The 10871-nt window shown below is 40.9% G+C and overlaps 1 protein-coding gene across 2 annotated transcripts in view; it reads right to left on the reverse strand.

The window, feature by feature from the left end:
- TRPM6 (transient receptor potential cation channel subfamily M member 6) overlaps positions 1–10287 on the reverse strand; it is a 103658-nt gene extending 93371 nt beyond the window's left edge. Inside the window, exon 1 of one of the 2 annotated variants that reach the window (XM_035099595.2) lies at positions 10055–10287. In XM_035099595.2, the coding sequence (XP_034955486.2) occupies positions 10055–10060 (6 nt within the window). In that variant the 5' untranslated portion in view covers positions 10061–10287. Of the gene's footprint in view, positions 1–7266; positions 7454–10054 lie in introns of those variants that run through there. The other variant, XM_035099594.2, reaches the window with a different exon arrangement.
- Positions 10288–10871: the final 584 nt, after the last annotated feature.

Below are 10871 nucleotides of genomic sequence, written 5' to 3' on the forward strand. Positions count from 1 at the left end.
AGCAGCGCACGGAAACGCCATTTACCTTCCTGCAGGAGCCGTACCTATTTATCTACTTGCACTTGACGTGCTTTCAAACTGCTAGGTTGGCAGGAGCTGGGACCGAACAACAGGAGCTCACCCCGTCACGGGGATTCGAACCGCCAACCTTCTGATCAGCAAGTTCTAGGCTCTGTGGTTTAGACCACAGCGCCACCCGCGTCCCTTTTAAGCTTGGGTAAAGGTAAATGTAAATGTAAAGAGACCCCTGACCATTAGGTCCAGTCGTGACCGACTCTGGGGTTGCGACGCTCATCTTGCATTATTGGCTGAGGGAGCCAGCATACAGCTTCCAGGTCATGTGGGCAGCATGACTAAGCTGTTTCTGGTAACCAGAGCAGCGCTCGGAAACGCTGTGGGATGCAGGTGGCGCTGTGGGTTAAACCACCAAGCCTAGGGCTTGCCGATCAGTGGTTTGAATCCCTGTCACGGGGTTTGAATCCCTGTCACGGGGTGAGCTCCCATTGCTCAGTCCCTGCTCCTGCCAATCTAGCAGTTTGAAAGCATGTCAAAGTGCAAGTAGATAAATAGGTACCGCTCTGGCGGGAAGGTAAACGGCATTTCCATGCGCGCTTTTTTTTAAAGCCTGGGTAGGCTCATCTAAAGGGACGTGGGTGGCGCTGTGGTCTAAACCACAGAGCCTAGGGTTTGCCGATCAGAAGGTCAGCGGTTTGAATCCCCGTGGCGGGGTGAGCTCCTGTTGCTCGGTCCCAGCTCCTGCCAACCTAGCAGTTTGAAAGCACGTCAAGTGCAAGTAGATAAATAGGTACAGCTCCTGCAGGAAGGTAAACAGTGTTTCCGTGTGCTGCTCTGGTTCGCCAGAACTGGCTTAGTCATGCTGGCCACATGACCTGGAAGCTGTACGCCGGTTCCCTCGGCCAATAATGCGAGATAAGCGCCGCAACCCCAGTCGTCCGCGACGGGACCTAACGGTCAGGGGTCCCTTTACCTTTAGGCTCGTCTAAAAAAGATTTTTTAGCAGGTGTCAAAAAGAGAACAGTGAAGGCACCTGCTTGATCTCAAGAGGCAGGGAGTTCCAAAGAGCAGGTGCTGCCACCCTAAGCCATTGAATTCTTTCAAATGCAGAACAGGTATTATATTGCACCTGTAGTAGTGGCAATTCCACCGACTGAAGCAGTCAAGTGGGCACATGTAGGGTAAGACTTGTTTTCAAGAAAGGCAGTTCCTTTCCCAGCAGCTCTGACTCAAGCCCGTTTCTGGGGAAGGCACAAGAAAGGGGGAAACTACCCTGTTGTTGTTCCCTTCCAGGATATTCTGGTTCCAGGTGAGCAAATGTCAAAAAGGTCAGCGGAACGAGGCCCATTTCCCAGTCTGAACTCACTAGTGACCTGGAAATGTCATAAAGACGTCACAAGGGCAGAACGGAGTGTTTGTAGACTTTTCCAATGGGTTTCAATTCTGTACGATTTCACTAACACACACGGTGCCTCGGAATGTAACACCTGCTCAAACGGGGGGCTGCCTGTACCCCACTCAGGACTACATTGCATTCCACCCATAGAAGCAAACTTTAACAAATAGCATGTTGTCAGGCCATTGATAATGAAGACGCTTTCAACACCTAAAACTAACAGTAATTCTGGTCACAGACTAAACTTCACTTCATTAAATGCAGTTGACAGGTATGTATTACTCACATAAAATATGAGGATACGGCAGGGGTTTCAATACCAACTTTTTATTTCCTATTTCACCTCTTTTCTCAGTTCTAATTATTTTCTCCTCTGTTAAAAATGCTTGTTTCCGTCTCCATAGCAGGGATGGGGAGGCTGTGGCCCTTCAAGTGATGCTCATTTCTCATTAGCACCAGCCAGCACCACCAACCATCAGGGACACTGGGAACTGGAGCCTCACAAATCGAGCGTGTGTGTGTGTGTGTGTGTGTGTGTGTGTGTGTGGAATAGGTCCCCTGTCCCTAGTAAATGAGGAGGTAAAAGAGCCATGAATCACAAAAGGGTATGGTCAGATAAGCAAAGTTGCCATTCATAACAACAGTATTTGGCAATAATCAACCCACTAAAGGTAAAGGTAAAGGGACCCCTGACCATTTGGTCCAGTCGTGACCGACTCTGGGGTTGCGCGCTCATCTCGCATTATTGGCCGAGGGAGCTGGACGTATAGCTTCCAGGTCATGTGGCCAGCATGACAAAGCCACTTCTGGCAAACCAGAGCAGCACATGGAAACGCCGTTTACCTTCCCACTGTAGCAGTTCCTATTTATCTACTTGCATTTTTGACGTGCTTTCGAACTGCTAGGTTGGCAGGAGTTGGGACCGAGCAATGGGAGCTCACCCCGTCACAGGGATTCAAACCACCGACCTTCTGATCAGCAAGCCCTAGGCTCTGTGGTTTAACCACAGCACCACCTGGGTCCCAATCAACCCACTACAGACACTTAATTAGTAATCATTTTTGCAGCCTGTGAGTAGCTGTTTTAACTTCTGAGTCAGAGGATAGGTTTACTACTGAAGGCCTATAAAAGGGATGCTATCATTGTCCAGGATGACATGTTGAATGGTTTTAACTGGGAGTTGTAGGTGACAAATATTCTTACACCTTCACTTCTGGAACTGCACTGCAGTAAGTTATTTGTGGGTATAAATCAGAATATGTGGGTCTGTTTTTCTCACTTTAAAGGTAAAGGTAAAGAGACCCCTGACTATTAGGTCCAGTTGTGACTGACTCTGGGGTTGCGGCGCTCATCTCGTGTTATTGGCCGAGGGAGCTGGCGTACAGCTTCCAGGTCATGTGGCCAGCATGACAAAGCCGCTTCTGGCGAACCAGAGCAGCACACGGAAATGCTGTTTACCTTCCCACATTTATCTGCTTGCACTGGCGTGCTTTTGAACTGCTAGGTTGGCAGGAGCTGGGACAGAGTAACGGGAGCTCACCCTGTCGCGGGGATTCAAACCGCCAACCTTCTGATTGGCAAGCCCTAGGTTCTGTGGTTTAACCCACAGCACCACCCGCGTCTCACTTTAACAGATGGATATTATATTTCAAGGATTTACAACAGGCATTTCTTAAAGAACAAATTCCTGCCTGGTGAGTTGTGGTTGTACTGTAGGCTTGGGCCATTGACAATTGATTTTGTGGAAGCTAGAAGTGTAAATAAGTGTGTAGTAGTTAATGGGTTTCCAATATAAGTTGAAGCTTTTATGTCCATTGTGAAAGTGGACAGCATCAGCAACGCAGTAAAACTGCTATGCAGACTAACCTAGGCTCATATTCAGTGGGGTAAAAGCTATCAAAGTCCCAAAATAATTTCTCAAGGGCTTCCTACTGGTGACATGGATGTGTCATTAACCTGGATGGCCAACTATGTCTCTCTAAAATATAATGAACCCTGCCTAGAGGTAGCACTATTCTTAGATGTCTGTCCATTTATCATTTGCTTATGTGACTTAATCATAAGCAGCTGAATGGCAACATTTTGGAAAAACTTGAAAAACGTTTTACAAAGTATTTCATTCTAGAGCCACATAAAATCAAAGTATGTAATGTCAACAACAGTCACACATTCAACTGTTTCTGGAATGTCATTAAATCTTACTGCCATTTACAAGATAGAACACATTAAAAAAGCAGCAGTGCACTTTACAATTTTTATTATGCCTAGAGAGCCCATGATTATTCCACATGAACATTAGAGGAGGCTGAAAGATGCAGATCCCAAACTGAAGTCTGCCAGCTGTCTTTCATATTGTATTACAATGTCATAGCATTTTAAAACAAAAGCACAGGCTGTAGTTGCAGTGTACATCATTGATGGCCAGCATAACAGGGTGAATAAGACAATGGGTGCAAGAGCACCACCCTCCAAGAAACAACCTAGCCTACAACAAGAAGGCCATGCAAAGCCATCCTTCTCAATCTATCTGCCTCTGCCCTGGAGTGACAGCTCCTAGCTGCATAGAATGTTCTGCAGTAGATGTCAAGGTAGAGTGGCATGAAATCTGTTCACATTTAATAGGTGAATTAAGACCTTAAAATACAATTCTGCAATAAAAAGCTCTAATTCTCTCACTAAACTGCACATTAAAGTGTTATGTGTTTATGATCCCAGTGAAAGTTCACTTTACGTATAATTGGTATGCAGCGCACAACTTCTACAGGGCCAACCTAAATTGACAGTGCATACGTAATGTGAAGCATTAAGCAATAAGCTCTAAAGCAATTAAAGAGACAGGTGAGGCTTTCAGGGGGTACCTTAGGACAAGTCACTGTGGCTGCAGCACTGAAATAGTGTTGGCCAGGTGCCAGAATTAGTTTCATGTCTTACCATGTGACATCGCAGCACTTCAAAAGGACTCACGGAAATTTTGGCATCTGATCGTCCAAGGTACAAATGGGCTGGGCTACTCGCTAGAAGCATCAGTCCAAGGAAAGGATTGGGTGACATATTTTACAGGAATATATGGCCCCCGAACCTACTCACCCTCACAAGTTCACCACATTCAGTTATCAGAACTGCCAGAATGGCCAGACGCCACGCCCAACCAGATTAAGAGGCGAATCATAAGCCAACTAGCCAATAAAGCCCCAGGAGAAGACATGATCCCAACGGAGATTTATAAGACCAGATTTCTGGTCACCCATTTTTGCAAAACTGTTCTCATATATTAACAACTCAGGTCGCATACCAGAAGGGTGGAAGCTGAGCATAATTGCCCCAATATATAAAAAGGGTGATAAGAAAAATCCTGCTAATTATAAACCTATTAGTTAGTTAGATGTAGCCTCTAAATTATATGCCAGACTCCTCCTTGAGAGACTGGAAGAATGGGCAGATACAAATAAGGTGATATCTGAAGCCCAGGCAGGTTTCCAAAGAGGGAAATCCACATTGGACCAGTGCTGTGTGATGAACTTTCTGCTATGTAAATACATCCATAATTTGAAGCAAAAACTATATGTTGCTTTTATTGATCTAAAATCAGCTTTTGATACGATTCCGAGACATGCATTGTGGCAGAAATTGGGAAAGACAAATATGATTTCTCAATGACCAAGCTTAAATAACTTTCCCTACATGCTCAGATTTTTTTTAAAAAACGTACCATAAGGACAGTGGCTACTAAAAACGACTTAAATTTCATGTATTCATCCACATACGCTCCATTATATTTTAAACTTAGAGAGGCCCATGAACATACGTATTTTAATGAATTAACTTTTGTACAACTCCGGAAAGCGTTTACAGAGTTACGATTAAACACAATAAATTCTGCTTATAGGGATGGGAGACACAGAGGCATTCCAGTAAATGAATGTGTTTGTATTAGAGGATGCCCTGAATTAGAGGACCTTACGCATTATATGTTGCGTTGTCCTTTATACAGTGATGGAAGAGAACGGTTTTTGACACCTATAATGACAAGGTCCCCTGGCCAGAATCCTTCTGATATGATTCTTTATCTCCTTGCAGACACAGATAAATATGTGACCTGGTGTGTAGCACTTTTTGCAACTGCCGCCAGGAAAATTAAAAATAATTATATTGCTGAGGTAGCTATTAACTGTAAAGGAGGTGAATTTATCTGACCGCAGCCAAGATGCCCCTTTCTCACCAAAGTTGTACACAATTATCAATTGTATTGTTTAATATTTCTTTTAATATATCAATGGCCACGTGATGATTTTAGTTTATAAATTTTATTATTTAATGTTTTAATTGGTATAATAAAGTGTTTCCGTAGCTTTGTGCTGATTAGGTTATGTTTTGATAATGAAAATGTTCTAAGTTTTGTACCAAATTTGTATATTCCTGCGTATAAGACTACTTTTTAACCCAAGAAAATCTTCTCAAAAGTCGGGGGTCGTCTTATACGCCAGGTCGTATTTCTTATATGGCGAGTATATTCCAAACTCTATATTTTAACTGGAAAAGTTGGGGGTCGTCTTATATGCCCAGTCGTCTTATATGCCGGAATATATGGTATTTTACTGAATGACATTGTATACATGGCAGCAGCCTTTGGCTATAAGCAATAAACTTGATACCGATACCTGTGACATTGTACTGACGTAACAACTGGTATGTGCATTTCCACTCTACCCTGACATGATTATACGCTGGCACAGCAAATCTTGCAGACTAATTCTAAGCAAAGTAGGGATTTCAAATTGGGTCTTTAATTATTATATCTAGGACAGGAGGCACTGAATTTATTTATTTTTACTCCCAAACAAGGTGTGGAAACAAGTAGACTTGCCACTTAACCTTTTAAATGATATGGAAAAAATGAACCACTGAGCTTCATCCCTGATCACTGGTTCCCATTTGCTGATACTTGTCTATCTACTGTGAAATGTTTATTATTTTATTTTATTTTTTATTAAATTTGTATACCGCCCTTCATCCAAAGAACTCGGGGCAGTATACAAAATAAAACCACAAAGTACATAATACAAACAATAACAAAACAAACCCACCCACGCTGAATCCTGCTTGCTATTGCAGAAAAAAACGCATTAAGAGGCACAAAGGGCTTTAACTTTTGAAGTGTAAGGAATACGCAGGACTTGTAAGTAGGGTTGATGACCCTTTTTCTGCAGGGCACCTGTGCTTTTAACAATTTATTCAGACAAAGTTAGCAGGTGAAGCTGCCTAGCACTGAGACACGGTACTGGCAAAGGCTTCACGATAAGTACAGTATATGACAATAATGCTGCTACTTAAATCAAAGTGAAGTTCTTGGAAATCCTGTTGAAATTAATACTGCTGAAACTAAGGGTGCCAGGTGGCTCCTTTGAGAAGATTCTTGCTTCCTCCAGCTACAGAACAAACACCTAACCTCATTTTGCAACCCTAGAACACTGCCGTCTGCCCACTCAGTTGAACACACTGGCAAGCCAGGAATGGTGTTATACAGCTCTCCTCCATACCTTACAAACAAGGACAAAAGTTTCAAAATATATAATCACCTCCTGAACTAATGATGCCACAGATCCCGAAACAAAGCAATGCACTCTCTCACATATGCTGCAGATCATCTGTATTTCTTTCTTGCTTCAGTCTATTTTTGAATCCACAAGCCTAACAGAATGGCTGTGCAAATGAACCCTGGAAAGTTAACGGTGGTGAAGAGTGAGTTAGCAAATTTAAGCTCACATTTCAACCTGTGGTGATCAGTAGCTGCCAGGAGGCATTTAAGTTCCTGTCCAAACTCATCTATCTGCCTATCTATGTGTACAGAGTTTTACCTTCATTTGAACTTTCATTTGTCCTGCTTTGTCTCTTGCATCTTGTAATTCTTGGACACAGTCAGGACTGCGCTCGTAAGACAAACTCTTTTCTGGTCCCCAAAGCTTCTGCAGCAACCAAAGTGTAGGCAGGAGGCAAGGAAGCCCATTCAGACCTCAAGGAGTACTCCTTGATCCTTGGACCACACTAGAGAATGGTTAATGTTCCACTTTCCCCTATCAGCGATTGGCAGCTGTCTTTATGGCCTGGATTCTTCCAGCAGCTCAGCAGGTTACATACCAAGTCGCTTTCTTGCACAACACTTAAGCAACAACCAGGCCAGGCCAAAATTAACTAATGCTTGACATTTCCTCTTGTACAGATCACTCTATGAATCTTATTCCACTATAAACACCAATATACTTCTCCGCCCCTGATGAGATACTCTGTGATTCCTTAGGTTAAATAATAATGGGAGGGAGTTAAACTTTTGAAGCTCTTATTAGGAACCTGTCAAGCAGGGCTGGGCCAACTAACCACACAATCTCGGCTTTCAGTTTGAAAGGGGGCTGGTGTGTAAGAAAATATAGCTGGTCACATTTTCAAGATTTTCTGCAACATGTAATTTAAAATCCAGTTTGCACGCAATTCTAGTTTAGTTTGATTGATATCACTACCTGTGACATAAATGTAGCCCGCTTTATGTTTTCTTGGCATGCATGTATTTTTCAAGGCAGAGAGAAGCTTAGCATTAAGGAAAACTAAAGGCAGTTCTGAAAAATATAAATCACTTGGGCATTGTTGTTCTTTGATATTCGTCAGGACATAATTTGTGTGTAAGCACTTGGTAGTTTCTAAAAAATTAACTAATGCTTGACATTTCCTCTTGTACAGATCAACGTGCATCTTCAGCTCCAGGGTCTGAACTCAATGTGACATGCAGCTATGTATTTTTTAAAACTCTCTAAGCAGAAACCAGGAGATTGTGTGAGTGGGGGAACACTGGGAGAAAAGGGGACTTCTTACACATTTCTCTTCTGTTTGTTTCTCTGTATAAAGTTTTTCCCTAGCTGCTTTTCCTCTCTATAAGGGCAAAGACATGAATGGACACATCTCATTCACCACCGGAGGAAGACGGGGGAGCATATTCACTCCGTATTTCTGAAGGGGGAAATGGCTAAAGGACACCAGCATACTTCTGCTACAAAACCCATCTTTTTAAACTCCCTTTTTATATAGCTCTTAGAAAATACAGTAAGACAACCAAACCAAGCTGAACCACTTCTAACTTAACCTTTTTAATGTTAGTTACTGCTGCTGCATTTGTTATTTTTAAAAAATATTATTTTAGATCATTGCAATTGTTGTGCTTTTATGATATTGTGAGCCACTTGGGTGCTGTCCTGAGAAAGGTGGTACGTTAATAATTTTATTACACAAATATTTTGGGGGTTTTCTAGAATACCATTGAGTATAAGATATATATATATATATAACTGCAGGTGTCACTTGGTTGTCAGACACATTTCAACAGAACATCTATAGTTATGACAGGTCTGCCTTCTTTGGTACAACCAACATGGAAACTGGCAAGTTCAACTACTTGTCAATCTGATCAACTGAAATTTCGCCAGTCATCTAGTCATCTACAAAAGATAACCACTTTCTAAATTTGCACCCATTTTTAACTGGCTAGTAGACATTTATATGCAGTTAAATTTGTCGCAGCAGCAACCCCCTTTTTGGCAACATGCAGAAAAATCCTTCACATATTTAATCAGAAGTTCCACTATGTTTAATGTGGCTTGTTCCCTTGTGCGGTCCATTGCAGATTTCTAAAGGCTATCTTCCATATATCTTTGAGAAATAATCTCTTGCCATATTTCCTCTTACTAGTTCCAAATGGTAGCCAGAGTTCAGGTACCAGCTCTGTATTTTATTTGTCTACTGTCCATAATGTATGATATTTTTGTTCCCCCCTATATTTTTTTCTGGAGAAGGGTTTTTCGTCACATATAAAAAACTCTTCTAAGACTGCTTCTGTTGGTTGACTATGTGTTTTTTAATACAATTAAAACCATTTCATATATAAAAACACCAAATTGTTTTAATTGTCTTCATATATTGTTTTATATATGTTTTATTGGTGTCTTTAATAAATCACTTTGAAATGTATAGGAAGCTATCGATATATTGAGTTAAATAAATGTTAATTTATTTTTTAAAATATAACAGGAGCATAATCAGTACTTAACTGCTCAACGTGTAAAGCAAGATGATAAGCTAGTTCATGAAATTAATGGACTGCAAACTTGTTATAAGGATACAAAAACATCATGAATTTTGAAGATTCAAGAATTTTTAGATAAAAAAATTAGTAAGCAAGTCTTAATTGACACAATTAATAATTTAAAGCTATAATTTAATTTTTCATCCTGCTTTATAGGCCCTTGTTTAGTAATTTATGCTGATGGACTATTCACAGAACCAAATCCAACATTTTTTTACATTTGCCAAGCACTGCTGTTTTGCAAAGATATTTCTATAGTCTTTTGAAGAGAAGCATCAAATTGAACTGAAATTGAAAAGGCTGTCAATTTAAGAGTGCGTTCATTTCAACTTTTCCGTCTCCAGTCCTTACCTTTTCGTAAACAGTCTGTTAGAAAAGTGTCTGAAATGCACTTCTACTAAAAAACAAACTAGGCATTCCAACTGAAGCTACTAAAAACACATTATAATTTTATTCCAGATTAAGCAATGCTTGTATCAAAATCTTAAACATTGCAACAGAAAAGTCAGCCTACTTACCTTCATTCTGATCACTAAAACATAACATTTTTGTAGCCTTCAGCCACTGGATCTCAGTCTGAAGTTTCCATCTCATTCCCAATCAGATAAAGCTTGCTTAGCTCTAGAAACTAGTGGAAACAATGCCAAAAAGCAATGATTACAAAGTTCCATGGACTTGCACTTAAAAGCTTTAATGAGATGGAAAAGAGATGGCCCCTGAAAACTGGTGAAATGTTTGTACTGCAATTAAACTGAAGAGACTATCACCTGGTAATCAGAAGCATGTGACACAATCTGGTTTCAAGTTTATATACCACATTAGGGAAATGATTAACATTCACGACACTTGTTTCAACAACAGCCCGGTTCAAAATAAAACCTTTCCAATGAAAACAAATTCAGATTTTTCAAGAGTTTATTGTGCATCTCTATTGCCATCTAAAGAGTCTGGTTTATAACTGTTTGCGTTATGATGACTACAGAGCAATTTAGGCTACACTAGTTTCTATTTTATCTCAACAGTACTTACGATAAATGCATTTGTTCTCAAATGGTACCAGTTGCCACAAAATAAAATGCATGAAGTATCTTCAGGAAACTTGCTCATGTTTGTATGTAGCCAAGTATGTCCTTACAACCATAAGCTCTGGGACCTTTGGGTAAATACAGGGTTGTAGTCAACAAACTGTTACTTCAGAGTAGACTCCCTGAAATTACTGGATCTTATTTTGTTATGGGCCTGCTCTGAGTAAGTTAATAGACGACAAGTCACAGAAAATTAACAATTTGTGTTCAGGTCTTGCCGTGTATTGCAAAAACCAGCTGGCCAATGTAC

The sequence above is a fragment of the Zootoca vivipara genome, chromosome 11 (genome assembly GCF_963506605.1).
Source record: "Zootoca vivipara chromosome 11, rZooViv1.1, whole genome shotgun sequence".
In the NCBI taxonomy this organism is placed as follows: Eukaryota; Metazoa; Chordata; class Lepidosauria; order Squamata; family Lacertidae; genus Zootoca; species Zootoca vivipara.